Below are 20161 nucleotides of genomic sequence, written 5' to 3'. Positions count from 1 at the left end.
TGGAGAATGCATGATAATAATCCAGGAATAGTAATAAAACACCGAGAGCGAGCAGGAGATACACCGTGCTTAATTGGCTACTATAGAAGGAAATGAGTTGCCATGAGTAGTTGCCGTAGTAGTACGGGAAGGGGATCCACCGGGTAACCTTGATGATGGCTCCCCTTCATTTTTGCCACTCCACCCCCTCGGAGCGAAAACTCTATTCGGGGTGAAGATTGCCATGTGTCGTATCAAGAAATACGTCCCCTGATATTATGCGATATCCTTAAGAATTTTCTTAAGGATACTCGCGCCAGGAGTTAGAATTCTGGAGACCTATGGTCAATTCTCTGGGAGTATCACTGTAGCTTAATATCCCTTAGAAAGCTGCCTAAAGGAACCTTCCATCAGGAAGACATGGCTGAGCCCCAGAAATGGGCTTACACAATAGAAAATGTAGCTGTAGTCTATAGTAGGGGTAACTATAATAGTATAGTACATTATGTTGTAATAACTACTTAATCTACAGGTATTAACAGAGAGTTTAAGTATATTGAATGGTTCTAATTTATTTGGCTGTAAAGTATTTCTCTGTGGTTATACTGTAGCTTTATTATAAGATTTAATGTGGTGTTTGGAACGAATTAGGCAATTTACATGTAAAATGTGACTCAAAACACGAAAAAATCACGTTACGAAACCTACTCCAAAATGAATTAATTTCATGTTGTGAGGCATTACTGTATATGATTATACTGAGCATATTATATGCTGTTACGTCAATCGTTTCTAACTACGATGTAAGTATAAAAATTAACTACAAATATGGAAAATTCTAGGTTTCCACCAATTTGGCTAGCCTATCGACATGTTCACACAACAGTCTGTACACTATAAATAAATAAAAATAAACTTACCAGTAGCCAAAATATTCTTATTTTACCTGAACATAAAACTATACAGTATACCGTAATCAAAATGAGTATATTAGTGATACCTCGGTAGTCGAACAACTCTAAATTTGAACATATCGGAGTTCGACCAAAAAAATTAGCATAATTTTTGCTGCGGTGTTCGAACAAAAAATCGGAACTCGAACAGCCGAACGTGTGGCTGAGTGAGATGAGCGGCCATCTCGGCTACTCTCACTTGGTCGGGTAGCATCATTTCAAGAGAGAGCGTCAGTCCGACAACACGTGTTGAGAATTTATTGTGATTTAGTGCGTTTTATTGTCTTTTTTTGCCGATAATAATGGGCCCCAAGAAAGTTAGTGGTAAGGGGAAGGATAAGAAAAAAAGTGAGAACAACGATCGAGTTGAAGGAGGAAATTATTGCTAAATACGAGAATGGTGTACGAGTGTCTGATCTAGCCTTACAGTATGGCATTGCGAAGTCGACCATTTCGACCTTTTTGAAAAATAAGGAAGTGATAAAGAAAGCTAATGTTGCACAGGGAGTGACAGCAATTAGTAAGCAAAGGCCACAATTGAGGAAATGGAAAAGTTGCTCCTTATATTTATTAAAGAAAGGCAGTTGGCCGGGGAAAGTATAAGTGAAGCTTTCATTTGCGAGAATGCTCTTCATATTTATCAAGAATTGGTGAAGAAAAGTGCCAGTACTAGTGAAAGTGATTCGTCATTTACTTTTAAAGCAAGCAGGGGCTGGTTCGAGAAATTCCGGAACAGAACTGGTATTCACCGTGTGACTAGGCATGGGGAGGCAGCCAGTTCGGATCAGGCGGCAGCTGAAAAATACGTTGTTGAATTCGACCGATACATTAAGGAACAAAATTTGATCCCGCAGCAAGTGTTTCAATTGCGATGAGACCAGGTTATTTTGGAAGAAAATACCGGCCAATACCTACATTAATGATAATGTTATGTCTCACTTTAGAAGAATAGTGCAGAAGAGAAAGAAGCAGCTGACAATTGACATGTTTTTCATAAAAGAAAAGAGAGCTGCTACATCCCAGCCTCATTCCCCTCCAAAGAAGAGAAACAGAAGAGAAAAAAACCCCTGAAGGAGATTTGCCCGACCTTTTACTGCAGAGAGAAAAAAACCCCTGAAGGAGAACTACCCAGCCACATCATGGAAGGGGACTCTCCTTCCAAGCAGTAACCTCCCCCTTCCATCCTCTCCACATCCATTCCTGTATGCCATCGAACCGCTGCTCTAAGGTATGTACAGTAAATGGTTTAAAATAGTTTTATATAGTTTTCCTACCAATTTCGTACACATTTAAATAATTATTGTTGTTTAGGTACACGTTTTATTAATATTTTGGGCATTTTGGAGTGCGTAGGAACGTATAAAAATAAATACCATTATTTCTTATGGGAAAAAAGGTTTCGGTACTCGAGCAAATCGGAGGTCGAACACTGATCCCGAACGGATTATGGTCGATTACCGAGGTATCACTGTATATGATTTTAAATAAATCCTTTCAAATAACAAGCTTATCAATGAACAATAAGCAATTAGAATACCCTAACAACAACAAACAGATAATGAGAAAATAAATATTTTCATAATTCCAAAAGTATCTCTTGTGTAATGGGCGAACCCTGACTTTTTTCATCCAAAACTAGTCTTAAAATTTTGCCCATTTCATGGAAATATATGGTATATCCAGATAATCTACACCAATGCCCCGGTATACAAAGCTTCGACGAAAGATTTTTTGAAGGTATGAATAAAGTAATTTTGTTCCATGCATCAATTTCCATACAAAAAAATTTGAATATACAAATTTTTGATCAATAATTTTTAGCTTTAAAAATCTTACTAATTAAAAAAGGGTTAAATAAAATGAAAATATTGTTAGTAATGTTATGATTGTTGCATAATAAACACATAAAGCCACAATGATAACTGAACAAAAAACAGGTCATGTTAAGGATAATAGAATCGACAACAGCTGTTTCATGTGTATTTCAATCAGTGTACGATAGTAAAGAATTGCAGTAGTTGTTAAAAATTAAGTAGAATAAGATTGATATATTTTCACATCACATATACCTTTATTCACTCTGGAGAAAAGATCAGGGCTATATACTGCCAAATATAAACAACAAGCTGTAGCTGAAGGTGAAAAATGACAAATTCGGAGATAATTTGTATTTTTCCTAACCATACAAACCTTAGCTATTTACATTGGGTTTACCTTTTAGCGTAGCTGAAATAACGAGCCAATAGTTTTTAACGAGGGTTAATTACCCTCGCACTAGTTAGCGGGGGTAGGGGAAGGGATAGCTTGCTACCCCTCCCCCCCCACACACCAGTGATTTGCTTCACTTCACTTAGAGGTAGGACTTGACTTGGGGGCCAGGGTTGGCGGGCAAATATGTGTAAATAGCTAAGGTTTGTATGGTTAGGAAAAATACAAATTATCTCCGAATTTGTCATTTGTTCCGTAACCGAAATACAAACCACGCTATTTACATTGGGTGACTTACCCCTCAGGAAGGGTGGAAAGTCCCCAGCCTTACTGACTTTGGCTTTGCCCGGGGACTCCATCCCTCAGTGAGTAGCACTTGAGAGAAGGAGCCCCTGCACCTCACAAGTTCCTTGCTTCGCTAGGAACGAAGGGCCTACATAAGTTGTGTGTGGAGGAAAGTGTGACTCGTCCTATGAAGTTGACCTTGAGACCTTTAGATAGGAATCTAGGATAGGACGTTCCCAATACCACCTCGTCAGGGTATGGGGGACGCAACAGTATTAAGCTTAATACTAGGAGCACAAGGAAGCATGGGTTACCTGCAGAGGTCGAGGTCAGCTATGCGAGGACCAGGATGCTGCTTCCCCAAGAGAGGGGAGAGGGGAGAATGAAGAAAGTAGTAAGGGTCAGATATACTCTTTCATTCACGCAGACTAAAACCAGGTAACAACGCCCTCAACCTACTGCTACTTGTCCATAAAGGAGCCTGAGGTTAGACCAGCTGTTGTGCAGCCACCACAGGGCCGATAGAAAACGTATCGAGGCTCCTGTGGGTCACGTCCTGCAGGTAGTGGGCTGTGAAGGTCGTCTGACGCTCCCAGACCCCAGCTTGAAGCACCTGCGTCACAGAGAAGTTTCTCTTGAAGGCCAGGGACGTAGCAACACCCCTGACATCGTGTGCCCTAGGGCGACGTGACGGAGAAGGGTCTGGATTCAAGGCGTGGTGGATAACCTTTCGAATCCAAGCTGAGATGGTGTTTCTGGTGACCCGCCTCTTCGTCCTGCCTGTGCTCACAAACAATGCTTGCACTTGAGGACGGACTGCAGCCGTTCTCTTCAAGTAGTACCTCACACACCTCACTGGACATGGTAGCAGCTGGTCTGGGTCGCTTGTTACAGAGCGGAGACTCGCGATCCTGAAAGAGTCGAACCGAGGATCCGGCACTCCAGGATTCTGAGTCTTGGCCACAAACTCAGGGACGAACCTGAACGTTACCTCCCCCATCCCCTTGAATGGGCGATGTCGTACGAGAGACCATGAAGTTCACTAACTCGCTTGGCCGAAGCCAAAACGAGCAGGAAAGCAGTCTTCCAAGACAGGTGGTGATCGGAGGCCTGGCGTAATGGTTCGAAGGGAGGTCTCTTAAGAGCCCTGAGGACCCGAACCACGTTCCAAGGAGGAGGTCTCACTTCCGACTGGGGGCAGGTAAGCTCATAGCTACGTATGAGTAGAGAGAGTTCTAGCGAGGAAGAAATGTCCACGCCTTTCACCCTGAAAGCCAAGCTTAAGGCTGAGCGATAGCCTTTCACTGCCGAGACAGAAAGGCGCATTTCCTCCCGCAGATATACGAGGAAGTCCGCTATTGCTGGAATAGTGGCATCAAGTGGAGAGATACCCCTCCCACGACACCAACCACAAAAGACTCTCCACTTCGCCTGGTAGACTCCCTCAGAGGACTTTCGCAGGTGCCGAGACATTCTCTCCGCAACCTGTTGCGAAAAGCCTCTCTCCGCGAGGAGACGCTGGATAGTCTCCAAGCGTGAAGCCGAAGCAAGGCCACGGCCTTGTGAGGGATGTTGGAGTGGCGTTGTCTGAGAAGCTCGTGTCGTGGAGGAAGTTCCCTCGGGAGCTCCGTCAGGAGCTGCAGAAGGTCCGGGAACCACTCAGCGTGATGCCATAGCGGAGCTACCAGAGTCATCGAACAGTTGACCGACAGTCTGGTCCTGTTGAGCACCCTTCTCATCAGACAGAACGGTGGGAAGGCGTACACGTCGATGTTGTCCCACCGTTGCTGGAAAGCATCTTGAAATTCAACGCTGTCGCGAACAGGTCCACGGTCGGGGAACCCCACAAAGTCAGGACTTTGTTGGCTATCTGAGGATCCAAAGACCACTCGGTACTCACTATCTGCGAGGCCCTGCTCAGACTGTCGGCGAGCACATTCCTCTTGCCAGGAATGAAGCGAGCTGATAGTGTTATCGAGTGGACTTCGGTCCACCTCAGAATCTCTACTGCAAGATGGGATGGCTGCTGCGAAAAAGTGCCTCCCTGCTTGTTGATATAAGCCACTACCGTGGTGTTGTCGCTCATCACCACCACGGAATGACCCGCCAGGGTCCGTTGGAACTGTTGAAGAGCTAGAAAGATGGCCTTCAATTCTAGCAAGTTGATGTGCAGGCACTTTTCTGATTCTGACCAAAGGCCTGAGATCCTCTGGTTCAGAACGTGCGCCCCCCACCTGAAAACAGTGTCAATTCCGGGGGGAGGACGAGAAGACTCGCTCCCTTTCGCATGTTCTCGTCAACCAGCCACCACCGCAGGTCCGTCCGTTCCAAAGATCCTATCGGGACCTGAACGTCCGGGGAATCGGATCCTTGATTCCACCGGGACTTGAGCCACCACTGTAGGGATCTCATCCTGAGGTGGCTGTTTGGAACCAGACGAGCCAGGGAGGACAGGTGACCTAAGAGACGCAACCACGATTGGGCGGGGAGCTCTTCTCGCCTGAGGAAGGGTTCCGCCACCCTCAGTCTTGCTATCCTGTCGTCTGATGGAAAGGCTTTGTGGAGATTGGTGTCTATCAGCATGCCTAGATAAACCAGTCGTTGGGACGGCTGCAGAGAGGACTTCTCGAGGTTTACCACGATCCCCAGATCCTGGCAAAGACCTAGAAGCCTGTCTCGGTGCCGAAGAAGGGTCGACTCCGAGTCTGCTAGGATCAGCCAGTCGTCCAGATAACGAAGGAGACGAATGCCGTTCCTGTGCGCCCAAGATGAAATCAGGGTGAACACTCTGGTGAACACCTGAGGAGCTGTGGAGAGACCGAAACACAGCACCTTGAACTGGTAGATCTTGTCGTCTAAGCAGAATCTCAAGTACTTCCTGGAAGACGGATGGATTGGGATCTGGAAGTACGCGTCCTTTAGATCCGGTGTGCACATGAAGTCTAGAGGTCTCATCGCAAGTCTGACCGTGTCCGCTGTCTCCATGCTGAACCGAGTTTGCTTGACAAACCCGTTCAGAGCCGAGAGGTCGATGACAGGTCTCCAGCCTCCAGACGCCTTCTTTACAAGAAAGAGTCGACTGAAGAAGCCTGGGGAGCCGTCGACGACCTCCTGGAGAGCACCCTTCTTGAGCATGGTCTCGACTTCCGCCCGAAGGGCCAGCCCCTTTGCCAATCCCGTGGCATAGGAGCTCAACGACACTGGATTCGCTGTCAGGGGAGGTTGAGATGTTATGAACGGGACGCGATAGCCTTGGCCAATCACTGAAACCGTCCAAGCATCGGCCCCGTGTTGCTGCCACCTGTGCACGCAACGTTGAAGGCATCCCCCCACAGGTGGACACGCGGGGGGGACTGCCACTCCTAGGGTTTGCGGCCGCGGCCGCTCCCTCTAGGAGTCTTGCCTCCCCTGGAGGACTTACTGCCCCTCTTGACCTTGGCTGGAAAGGGCTGGGGCTTAGACACCACTTTCTTAGCTGCCGGTGCCTGCTTCGGTGCCTTACGAGGCTGCTGCTGCTGTTGCTGCGGAGCTGGAGGCTTATAGGGCCGAGCTGTAAGGGCCCTATGGAGGAGGGAGTCTGTGCTAGATTTCCTCCACCTCTCAGCCTTTCGCTCCATGTCCTGTGGCTCCAACAGATTCTCCCCAAGGAGGGAAGCATGTCTGAGCCTACAGACATCCACGGCGGGGACCTTTGGGTGGAACCTCTCGGTCACCGCATCGCTCCGCTTCAACACCGAGTTGGCCCACAGGGTGGTGACCTGGTGCGCCAGGAACTCGATGGAGCGGGTGCCCGAGAGTAAGAAGGTCTCCCGGGCCTTCCTATTGGTCTCCTTAGACAAGTCCTCGGAGCGCAATAGGATGCCCGGAGTCCCTAGCCATATATCCAGCCACGAAGTGGCCTGCATGGCGCACTTCGCGACCTTCTCATGGCTCAGGATCTCCGACGCCGAGAACGACACCTGCCGGGCGGAGAGCTTCTCGAGGGGAACTCCCTTAGCCAGCTCTTCTACATAGTGATGGAGAGGAAGAGCGAGACTAGACTCACCCAAGATCACAAAATACCTCCTCTGCTGGAGACGAGGAGGTGGGATGAGTTTGTTCCCGGCAGAGGAACGACTGGAGGAGGCAAGAATCGCGAGCTGGGCATTGGCCCTGGCTCTGGCACTCTTCAATCCCCGAGACCAGGGCAGAGCCGCACTGGTCTTAGGGGCCTTCTGAACATCGAACACTTGGTCCAGGACCGTGTCCTTGCCTTCTCGGGGGGCGATCACAGGATCCATGAACCCGTTGAGTTGCCTCATCAGGCTCAGGACCTGCCAGAAGGCATGTTCAGATTCCTGCTGGTCTCCTCCTTGCAGGCTGGCAGCTAAGTCTCCCGTCCCCGGAATCTCTTCCTGGGGCGAAGCGTGGACGTTCTCCCGGGAAGCAGCGGGTTCCTGGCGAATCCTTGAAGACGATTTCGGGATGGTCTTGGAGTCCTTGGGTTCCCTCCTGGGAGGGATACAGGATCCCAACAGAGAGGTTCGGAGAGCGCCTTCCGCGCGAGACGATTCTCCTCCATGAAGAGAAGACTCCCCCCTTGGTGCCGAGGGGGAGGCTATCACCTCACTGGACTCACCCGAGGACGGAAAAGCCTCGTCCACGGAAGAAGAAGAAAACGCCTGTGAAGGGGATGGGGCCTTCCCGACAGACCTCTTAGGAACCAACTTCTCCCTGGGGGAAGTCACCACGAAGTCCACTCCTCTCTTTCTCTTCAGCAGAGGTGAGGCAGTCGTTGGCTTGTTCCCCTGATCGGCGAGTGCTGGCTTCTTAACCCTCACTAACGCCCGCATCAGAGGACCAAACCAAGTCTGTCGCTCCACGGACACAGAGTCCGAAATCCCCGCTGGAGGGAAGGGGATCGGGCGATCCTTCGGAGTGGACACCACTGGACCTGCCTGAAAAGGAAAAGGGGACGAAAGACGCACTGACCTCTCTGAAGTGTCTTCCCTGTCCTGCACAAGGGTCCTGCGCTTTGGTGGAGGCGATCCTGAGCACGGTCTGGTGACACGCGTTCCTGCTGCTGTCACGGGCTGCGAAATTCGGCGCGAACGATGGTAGTGCGGGTGAGCAGGCGAGCGGTCGCGTGGGCGCGCAGGCGAGTGGGCGTGAGGGCGTACAGGCGAACGAGCGCGTGGGCGAGCCGGTGAACGAATGCGTTGGCGCGTCGGCGAGGGAACGCGTTGTCACGCGGGCGAGCAAGAACGCTCCGAAGATCGCTGGCGACGTTGGTCAGGAGACCTGTAGCGCGTGGGAGAGCGATTGCGAGCAGGCGATCGGTGGTGCGCTGGTGAACGCTGGCGCGCAGGCGAGCGTTGGCGCGTTGGCGCATGGTGACACGTTGGCGAGCGATAGCGCGTAGGTCGTGCAGGCGAACGACTGCACGAGGGCGAGCTAACAGAGGGCGACCCATGTCCTTCCAGATCTTCTGGGCGACGGCGCATTGGAGAACGCATGCGCGCAGGCGATAGGTCACACGTGCGGTCTGGAGATCGCCGATGTACAGGTGATCGCTGACGCGTAGGAGAACGCTGACGAGCAGGCGATTGTTGAATCGTCTGTGATCGCTGGCGAGCTGGTGATCGCTGGCGAGCAAGAGGGCAACGCGTGGAATCCTGTGAAGGAACAGTCGGCGCGGAGCGCAAAGGCGAACTTTCACGAACAGGAACAGGAACATGAACAGGAAGCGCGTGGGCGCGTGGGTGAACGTGTGCTTTAGAAACACGCGCTGGAGAACGCGAGCGATGTTGTGCAGGAACAAGCTGAGGATCGCGAGGGCGCTCAGGAGACTGATGGCGCGCAGGGCGCACAACAGGAACTGCAGGATATTTCTTTTGGCAAATAAATATTATCCTTCATAAGTTTGTTTTAATCAGCTGATCCAGAAAGCATAGACGATAGTGTCAAGAAATTCATAAACGAAAACAATAGAAAACATTACTTGATTCACTTTTTATTTTTCAATACAATACTAATATGTGACTAATGTAACCTACATTATTATTGGATAAAGTTAAGTGAAACATCAGTTTAATCAAAATCTTTTTGTATATCAAATACAGCTGTTCATTCGTTTAAAATTGCCCCACCTTATGTGGATCAAAACACTGAAACAAATGAATGAACAGCCATGTTTAATATAAACAAGATTTTGATAAAACAGTATTAATCTTTTCGATTTGTTTTGTTTATAAGTTTCTGGACAATATCATCGATGCTTTACAAATCAGCTAATCAAGGCCAACTTCTGAAGGATCTTGTTTTTATTTCCAAAACGAAACAATTAATGGTTAAACTATCACTTCACCATACTATATGAACTAGTTATACTTAAAATACTTTTCTCATATTTCATTTACTGTCAAGTTTAATGGCATATAAAAGTTTAATGTTTGACTTGACAGTGGGTTTCACACCCCAAACTGACCATTCTTGCTTTTCATCTTTTTTATTTACATTCATTCATTGTGTTTGGATTGAAAATTATTTTACTGTGTGAATTTACAAGACATTTATATCATTAATTTGTAACTGTTAGGTTGTTATTAATCTTGAAATTATTGGAGTAAAACATATTTCTAACTTTTTAGAATTACGGTATAATTAGTAGATTATGTTTGTTTTGCTTGCACTCTTCATAATGAGACTAACAGAGTTTTCTTTTATTTTTAAGGGGACACTACTATATTAAAAAAATCATTGTGGAATATTTCCTTTTTGCTACTCGGAAACAAAATATACTTTCTAAACTGTTGTTGTCTGGGTATTATTACCTTTCTTAATGTTAATAAACCAAATATGTTCAGGTTTTTTATTTCATTATTGTATATTGAGCATTATATTGGGAAGCAAGTGAATTTTAGTGAGCTCGTAGGAACGTATCTCAATTTTTACAATTGAAGTAAATAGGAAAATGTGCTTTGATGAAAAAATTTTTGCTTAATGAACGTTTCTTCAGGAACGGAACTCATTCGTATAGCGGGGCATTGGTGTATTAGTCTTAGAATGCAAGGAAAGAAAATTTAATTGCTGGCTGGTGTTATGAGCCACGGGACTACTGGTGGTTGAAGTTTCAAGAAAAACACTTGAAGCTTTTGTAATGAAATATATTGAGAGAATTCTATGAAACCTGGCATCTAATTTAACTGACAATTGGTAGTTGGAGTTTCATAAAAAACACTTTAAACATTTGTAGCTTTTGTAATGAAATATAATAAAGGAATTCTATGAAACCTGAGATTTAATTTAACTACAACATTCAACCCTAACAAATAATGATGATGATCATCCAACACAATTTTCATACGGTTTCAGAAATTTTTATGCCACATAAAAGTAGACAAAAGAACTACACAAAAACAGAGGCAATAAAATTCTCAACCTGATGTAAGCCATAGGATTTCCAATGCTAGCCATTTTAGAAGCTATTATTTGGTACTGCACTCAATATTCATTCTTATCTATTGCACACACATTAAAAGGATAGCAATGTGCATACATTATACAGCAATCTCATTTTCATAAAATTTCTAATATACTATACAAACTATTTACAGTGGAGATAAAGCTCAAAATCATGAGCACAAAACATCTTTAAAATAGTAAAATACCTTTTCGTTTGCGTCTACTTCGATGCATAGACCTGAGTTGGGAATACTGATGAGCTGCTCCTTCCTCCTCCTCAGTTTCCGAGCTGCAACCTTCACTAGATTCAATCATACCATCTAGCAAACTAGCTCGGGCCTGAAACAGAATAAGACGAAACCAATGTTAGTGTCAAATCAATGTTAAAAGCAGTCCTTAATAAGTACTAAGTGAATGTTAGGTCAATAATAGAGTAGCTCTAACTATACTCACAACACAATTCACTTCACAAAAGTAAATGGTCATATTCTGTAGCAAATGTCTGTTTGTACATGAATACAAAACCTTGCCATTCATATGGTTACCCTCTTTTGCTGTTTTGCTACAAACACTTTTATTATTAAAGAGGGAGTTTAACTAGCCCAATGAGTCAAACTCGACTCTATACAGAGCTGGCCCGATTAACATTGGGAAGAAAATAATTTTTTTATATTGTTAAATAAATGAACAAAATATATATGTTAAATTTAATAGACAAAATATATATACTATATATAATGGATAAAGAGTAAATAAATTATGAGGTAAAAATCTGTGATAAATTGAAATTAAATCTTGTCTATAAAATTTGTTTCTTAAAAAAGTAAAAATCCTAAAAATAGAGAAAGTCTTAGTCTGATAAAAGACCAATAAAACTTTTCTCACAAAGACATAAGTCTCTATCTCTCTTGAAAACATTCCAATTGATAAAAATATGTTTTATGGTTAAAATACAGTCACGCTCATTGCACCTGGATACTGCTTCATGAGGTGTGCAGAAGAAATACCCACATTCAAGTTTTGTGTGACCTATGGGCAATCTCGATAAAATTACGTCTGTCTTCCTTTCTCTTTGCAATGATGATCCCCATAGAGAAACAACTGGCTTTATTTTTTTTATTACTATCAAATTAATAATTCCAATGACCTTGCCATTTTGTAGCCACGGAATGCTTTTTGTAGGTTAAACAATCTTTTACGTGTAGTGTAAAAGCTTGCTTTGGTAAACTGATTGAAGATTTAGCTATACCATCCACTTTTTCATTATCAATAATCCAAACATGGACAAGAATTCAACATATTTCTATATTTACCCTAAAGGAGTAAAATTTGTCAAGGAGCTCTTTTATTTTCAATACCAATTGATTTATATGAGTATAACCATTTAGGGTTTCTATGGCATTCTTGATTCAGTATAAATCACAAACTTATGATTCGCCCTATCATTAATAGACTTAATAATGTCAGTTACTAATATTATGGCTGATAATTCGGAGGTAAATACTGATGCTTCTCTGGGAAAGAGAGATGGCTAATTTTATATGAGGACACTGCAGAACAGCCAGTACTCATTAAAGATTTATACTCATCAGTATAAATAGCATAATGAGGTCCTTTCCTTTGAATATGCTCCAAGGAATGTTGTTTTAGATGCCTAGAAGTATAATTATATTTCTTTGACATATAATAAAGATGAGAGCATATTTTTGTTTTTTTAAGGTCCAAGGCAGAGGAAGGCAAGATGGTTGAATAATGTCCATTCTTGTTTGTAGATTGTAATAACCTATTTGCTCTTATTAGGAATGGTGGTTCATGATTGTTTATGGATATGTAGCTGAGGGTGAGCAGTTTTTTTGTAGTTGAATTAGTGGACAGAATCTTCAATGCCCTTCGCATGGTCACAAAATCTTGATGAGGAACAAGGCTGGTTCTCCACTTTCACAGAGCAATGAGTTATTTGGGGGAAGACATAAAGGCTCTGCTACATAGTCTTAGATCTGAAGTGTGTATTGGATCTCAAGATTTTAAAATAGCTTCAGATCCTGAGCCATACATCGGGCGACCATAATCTATTATCGATAACAGTAATGCTTTATACATCATCAGTAAAATTGATCTCTTTGCACCCCATAAGGTTTAGAGTATTTTTACATTTGAATCTGATGCAAGTATCAAATGTTAGACCCAAAAAGTTTACCTTATCTTGGAAATAAATTTTATTGTTGTCTAATGTTAGGTTTAATTCTTGGTTTTGGTTTTGTTTCTATCTAATACTGTATTCTTATAGAACATTATTGCTTGTTTTTTGTTTTTTTTGCAGAAAGTCTGAAACCAACAGACAGGGACCAAACTTCTATTTTTCAAATGAAGTTGTTTAAAATTCCTTGTAGTTGACGAAGACTGTTTGAAGAATAAGTATATCGCAAAGCCATCCAAATAAAGGCTACTTTGCATTTCCTGGAGCATTTGAGCCACCATGTCATTAATTGCCAATGCAAAGAGTGTCCCACTTGAATCACTACCCTGAGGTAACACCACAATCTAGGTTTTAACTTCTTAAATAAACATTCTCTACATGAGTTTGGAATGTTCTTCCAATAATGAAATTTCTAATAAAAATTGAAAGGTGCACTCAAAACCATATCATGTAAGGATTCTAGTACTGAATGCCTCCAAGTAGTATTGTATGCCTTCTGAATGTCAAAGAATGTGGCTACTGTGATTTGTTCACCGTGAAATGTTCCTTAAAGCACCATTTCAAAGGTATAAATACTGCTAAATATACCAGAGAAAAAAGTTGCATGGAATGCTAGGAATACAGTATATCCATCTCGCTCACCTCTAAAGGGTGTCGGTATTAAAACTGGGGCGAGTGATACCACCACCAAAGATCCCTCTCCAATTAGACTTCTCCTTCCTCAAAATCCCCCGTTACTACAAGGTGTCGTTCACTACAGAATTTGCGTGTTTACAGAGGGGAGAAAGATTTCTACTTTATGATAGTGGAATGTAAGATGAAAAAAAGAATGTTGATCTTTGGTACGATTGCAGGGTTACACGATCTAAAAAGACATACAAATTGGGCATGCGATGGAACATTTAAGGTTTGTCCTGAAATCTTTTCAGTTATATAATCTACATGTCAACAAAGGACATACATGCATCCCACGAGTTTACGGTCTCCTTCCGAATAAGACTAACTATATGAATATAGTTACATTGATCTCTAAAAGAAATAAGCTAAAAACAAAAATATACATTTTACGGCGAAATGTCCTTGCGGCAAAATATCCTTACGGCAAGTTTTCTTACGGCAAAAAGTCTTAAAATCATTTGTCCTACGGCAAATTTGTTTACGGCGAATTGTCCTAGCTCCTCCTTCAAGGTTTAAGGAGTTACATTACTCCCCAGTGAATTGGGCATACCAGTAACAGCCGAGAACCCAAATGGTAACCTTGGTATAATTTGCAAAATGAGAAAGTGAGTCCAAAGTATATCGCTCAAATTGAGAGCCAAATTGTGAGGCTGATAAAATGTTACGATGTCAACACCAATTCAGTCTATAGCTTTCCCTTTTTTTTTAGTAATTTACAAATACAACTGGTCAATGAAACAATTCTATAATTGTTTTGGCTTTGACATCTTTTCCTGGTTTAGCTATTGGAATTTGGAATTATTATTGCAAGTTTCCATGCCTTTCAAAATACAGTAGATGTTTGATCCAAAGATGATTATATAATTCCAATAAATAGGCCTTTGACAAAGGGGCTAGATTTCTTGTAATATCTTTACCTGGGCCGGTGAACTACAATTTCATAGGCCAAATTCAAACTCTTCCTTGGAAAACTTTTTATTATGATAAATATATTCCACATTATCAATGTTTAGTGTAATTCCTTCGTTTCTTCTTTTAGTACAGTGATGCCTCATCACAAAATCAATTGGTTCCATAAGGGCTTTCGTAAAGTAATTTTTTCGTGTAGCGAGTCGCCTTTTACATGTAAATAGCCCAATTTGTTTCAGACCCTAGAAAAACAACACATTAAATGATTATAAAAAGGATATTCGCCACTAAACAGTACTAAATATATGAAAAGTACTGTATTTTGAACATTTCATAATAAATTAACATTAATATTCTGAAAAAGAAGTGTTTAATTAGAGCAAACAGTAGAAATTAAGTAAACAAAAATGTGGAACCTTACCTTTGGAGTGAGGCGATGTCCGAGAGCGAAGCGCGGGGCGGTAGAGGAGGATGAAAACGGCGGGAAACGTTTACGTACAAATAGCAGAAAACGTAAACACCTACTCTGAAGTATCGAATAAAAGTACTGATGGAATAAAAGTACTAGGTGGAAAAAATCTTGAAATTTAATAAAAGTACTGGATGGAATAAAAGTACTGCCCGGAAAAAAAACCTAAAAATTTAATAAAAGTACTGGATGGAATAAAAGTACTGACTGGAAAATAACTATTAAAATCAATATATATGCTTCATTATACTTGACAACGTTTACGATACACACGACAGGAAAAACTGCAAAAAAACACGTACAGTACATCCGATTTTCGTCGATTTCTTGAAGGGCGAGTCTACAATAGTATTGCATATTCTTTCGCTTCATTTTTCCAATTCGACGATAGTTTTACTTGCTGCCCAAAAATTTACGACGTTAAATTCAGGACGCAGATATGATTTATTTATTTTATTATTATTATTATTAGTTTTATTTATTTTTTTATATTTTATTATTGCGCTCGCCATGAATAGCTAGTGGCCCTACGATTGTACTCGCCAATGACAAATTCAACTAAGCAGTGTCCAAGGCTAGGCGAGCCGAATATCCCAAAATCCTGAAACCGCCCCCACCCCCCCCCCCCACCCCCAAAAAAAAAATAAAAATAAAGAAGAGAAAGAAAAAAAGCTATTTATTACTGTAAAAAAAAACTTTCACCAGGTAAAATTCACTCAGTATTATAATTTATTTATCTTGAAAACAGGATATCTAATTTATTTTTTTAAAATATATATATATATATATATATATATATATATATATATATATATATATATATATGTATATACAGTATATACCGTATTTCCCGTTAGGAAAGCAGTTTTAGAAAAAAAAAATGAAGATTTAACCCTTTTACCCCCAGGCTCTTTGGAAATTTCCAACCCTTAACCCCCAAGGGGTTATTTTTTCCCCAGCACATTTTGCAGCATATTTTCTTTAAATTGCTCTAACAGCCTTAATTTTTGTCATAGAGAGGTCAGGTTGGTCTCATTCTCTTGGAAAATGCCAGAATTTTCTTAAAAAATTATAAAAAATATGAAAAAATAAATTTTTATAGCATTTTTTTGCATGGACGTACCGCTACGTCCATGGGGGTAAAGGGATGGCTGTTGTGAAACGTACCAGTACGTCCTTTGGGGGTAAAAGGGTTAAAAAACTTCTTAGCAGAAATCCATGGTCAGCGACTCTTGCGTGAATATTGTCTGGCACAGTAACTTTTCTTATTTTGGGTGTATTATGAAATGTTCAAGTTAATATTTATTAGCTATATGCCGATTATCTCAATTCTATTACATATTCTTATAAGAAACAACTAAATCAGTCGTAGTTTCCACCACAACTACACGTTTACTCGTGTGCTTGAAGTTTCAAGTGTTGTTTACATGAAAGCAGCGTTGCCAAAGGTTCTTTATAAAATTTGGTAAAGATGTAAAATTCTAATGATATTTCCAAAATTCCTCATATACCCTATAAATATTCACACAAAATGTAGTTATTGATTATAGAAGTCTATAAATTCTTTTAGGTGGAATACTTTCGCTACTGTTTATGTGATTCTGGGTCTAGTTACTTTTCTGCTAACTCAGTAATACTGCACTCAACTAACTGCAACGGTCAAATCCGGCACTCAGACTCCGGCTGCGGCCTTTTGCACACGAACCTTTGTCATGATTGATCACAATTACATTATTACGGTCCCTTTTTTCATCGAATCTCCGGCTTCACTGGAGATAACACAGACATTCAGTATTGAGGAATGTTATCGTACCGCTGAGGGTCACGATTTCACGATGACGGACCTTTGTCACTGGTTCTCCGGTACAAACAGAGATCAATCAGACGATCAGAACCGGAGTTAACATTTTGATCAATCAGACGATCAGAACCAGGGTATGAACCCTTTTTCATGAATAATCACAATATCGTTATTACGGTCCTTTTCATCGAATCTCCGGCTTAATCGGATATCGTACAGGCGTTCAGCATTGAGGTTAATATTAGATTTCCGCTGATGTTCACGTTTTCACTATGACGGACCTTTGTCACCGGATCTCCGGTGGCAACAGAGATCACTCAGACCACGGGTGGCCAATCTTTGGTTTTAGCTGTAAAGAAAAGGATTTAACATGAATACAAAGAAAACTGTACTTACTTTAATGACACTTTGAATTTGCGTTGGTAATATTCATTAGCTATTCTTGAAAGTCCTAATGAAAATATATGAACATAATTAGCAATTTTAAGGAAAAGTCATTCAATTTACTATCTTTGGGGTATAGTGCGACACTTGTAATCATGAAATACGCCACTGTTGGCGCATGCGCCATAGGTTAGCCACCCCTGACTCAGACGTTCAGAACCGGGGTTAACATTATTTTACCGATGAGGTTTATAGTTACATGTTATGTGGTTACTGGATATTAGTATTCTATTGATTCATCTGTTCACTGACCAGAGTCTCAAGGAACAGTAGATAGCCTCTCATGGCATGGTTGGTTTCGACCTGGCTTTTCATTAGAAGGGGCTAGCGTTCGGTTCCAAGTACTGAGTGGAAATTTATTTCTATTTGAATACGATGTTGTATGGATATTTATCCATATTTATACATAGTTAGAATTAAATATATGCATAATATAGGCATAATTTATTTCTATTTGAACACGATGTTGTATGGATATTTATCCATATTTATACATAGTTAGAATTAAATATATGCATAAATATAGGCATAATTAATTTATTTCTATTTGAACACGATGTTGTATGGATATTTATCCATATTTATACATAGTTAGAATGAAATATATACATAAATATAGGCATTTTTATTAGTTATACGGCTGATCCCAGCCTGTGAATAGGATCACTAACCAAAGTTTCAAGGAACATCCAGACTTATGTCCCCTTTCTTTTACAGAAGGTCCGCCTACTTGGTATGGTTCCCGGAGTCATGCACGTTCTGCTACGAGCTGTCCTCGCTACTCCGGACCCATGATGTAAGTTGGTTCTAATATGTTTCCTTTTGGTATCCTTTGGCGATGATTTAATTTGATCCGGATTAATGTATGCATTGCTTATTGAGGAGAACGGTCTTCTCCTTCATCACTATTCCCCTCACTTCTTTCAGGATAATGATGAATCTCTCCGGCCTGCAAGAGAGGCTCTCCGCCCTTGGGTATCAAGGTTTGGAAGAAATGCTCCATCTAGAGGTCCCTATCTCCTCGGAGTGTCCTCTCTAAGGTTGGACGTCGACCCCATGGACGGGCAGGTAGGTGGGGATGAGTTTTGAGCCTTCAGCTTTGCAATTACCTGCGTCACCGACCTAGGACCCTCAAAGGATCCTGATGTTCATGTTACCTTGCATAAAACCGTGACTGCTAAAAGCAACACATTCTAGGGAAAGCCAATGGGCTATGACGGAGCTCAAAGATATGGTGGTGAGTCGGATCCGTTCAGGAACTCGGATGACTCCCCCTACAGCCCCAGGCGTATCGAAGTAACCTCCTTCGATAAAAACAACGCATAGATATTTGCCTTACATGTTCCATATATAGATGGTACCATAACTCTGGATGGCATAGACGTCCGCCCTCTGGGGGACCTAGAATTTACTCTCAGGTACTAGAATTCCCATTCAACGGATTCGTTCGATTGAAAGAGCATGCCTTGGTTAGGTTAGACAAGGTACCGAAGGTAACGGTATTATTTCCTAAAGGGCAGGCCCGATCTGTCTGGACCAGGATGTTGTCGGTCTGGGGGGTACGATAATTCCAAGCTCACCCCACACAATGGGGAATACGCCATATCTACAGATGCTCTCATTGTTGCCTTGCCTATTATGGATAAATGGACAGATCTTACTATTCAAACTGACAAAGAATGTTCGGCCATACCGGCTCTTAAAGAGCCGGACCCCACCTCGGGGAGACCCTAGCCTCGATTTATCCCACTGAGACTTTGTTTCGGATATTCAGGAAGAACCAATCTCTGCCCTTCCAATTCAACCTACACGTTTGGTGGTCTGATCGGGTTAGTTGTGGGAAATACGTTCTGTCTGAGGCCTCTATCAGACAGGAATCGAGCAGGCTGATAGTTCCTCCTGATGAGGTAAAACCCTCTTCCCTCAGGAGGAGGTGAACAAGGTTCTACAAGATGATACGAGAGCAACCCAAAATTGTAGGAAAGGCGGGGCTTCACTGCCAGAAAGAAGGTCAAAGACCAAAAGCAAGCTTTCTTCAAGAAGAAGCAGAGAGTTGCCCTCTACAAAACGAACCGGGGTCACTGCCATCAATAGTCAGTTACCCACTCGACATCACAGTCTTCTTCTGATTCGTCGGCTATGCATCCGGATTCCCCTAGGTTCACTCCCTCACAACGAGGTAGTCCCGGTAGGGGAGAGACTTTACCACTTTCAAGACCATTGGACCTTCGGTCCGTGGGCTCATAGCATAATCCCTAAAGGTTTGAAGTGGAAATGGCCACAAGGTCCTCCTCCTCCACCAGTGACCCTCTCCCAGAAATCCACTCCCATCCTGAAAGAGTAAATCACAGAGTTACTCAAGAAGAAAGCAATCAAACGGGACCGATCAACGAAGTTCCAAGGCCGCCTGTTCACAATTCCGAAGAAAGGCTTGTCGGCATTGAGAGTGGACCGGGACTTGTCAAAGCTAAACTCTTACATTCTCTGCGACAAGTTCCGGATGTTGACTATCTCTCAGGTACGGACCTTACTTCCCCGTGGGGCCGTCACCACCTCTGTCGATCTTACCGACGACTATTATCATGTGCCTATACAGTAGCTCGAAACTTCTCTTCTTATCTGGGTTTCCGCCTAGGCAGGAAAGCCTCTGCGCTCAAGACATGCCCTTCGGTCTCAACATTGATCCCAGGATATTCACGAAACTGGGAGAGACAGTGTTAGAACAACTCAGGAATCAAGAGATACAGATCATTGCTTATCTGGATGGTTGGCTCATTTGGGCCCGGTCGGCCATA

The 20161-nt window shown here is 42.5% G+C and overlaps 1 protein-coding gene across 8 annotated transcripts in view; it reads right to left on the bottom strand.

The window, feature by feature from the left end:
- The window catches only part of LOC137641340 (uncharacterized), an 826722-nt gene that overhangs the window by 33493 nt on the left and 773068 nt on the right, over nt 1-20161 (bottom strand). For all 8 annotated transcript variants that reach the window (XM_068373796.1, XM_068373798.1, XM_068373797.1 and 5 more), the window contains one exon: nt 11075-11207. In XM_068373796.1, the coding sequence (XP_068229897.1) occupies nt 11075-11207 (133 nt within the window). The remainder of the gene's footprint in view (nt 1-11074; nt 11208-20161) is intronic.

The sequence above is a fragment of the Palaemon carinicauda genome, chromosome 5, assembly GCF_036898095.1.
Source record: "Palaemon carinicauda isolate YSFRI2023 chromosome 5, ASM3689809v2, whole genome shotgun sequence".
NCBI classification, from domain to species: domain Eukaryota; kingdom Metazoa; phylum Arthropoda; class Malacostraca; order Decapoda; family Palaemonidae; genus Palaemon; species Palaemon carinicauda.
The sequence above is the reverse complement of the archived record's forward strand: the minus strand, read 5'-3'. Positions and strand labels throughout refer to the sequence as shown.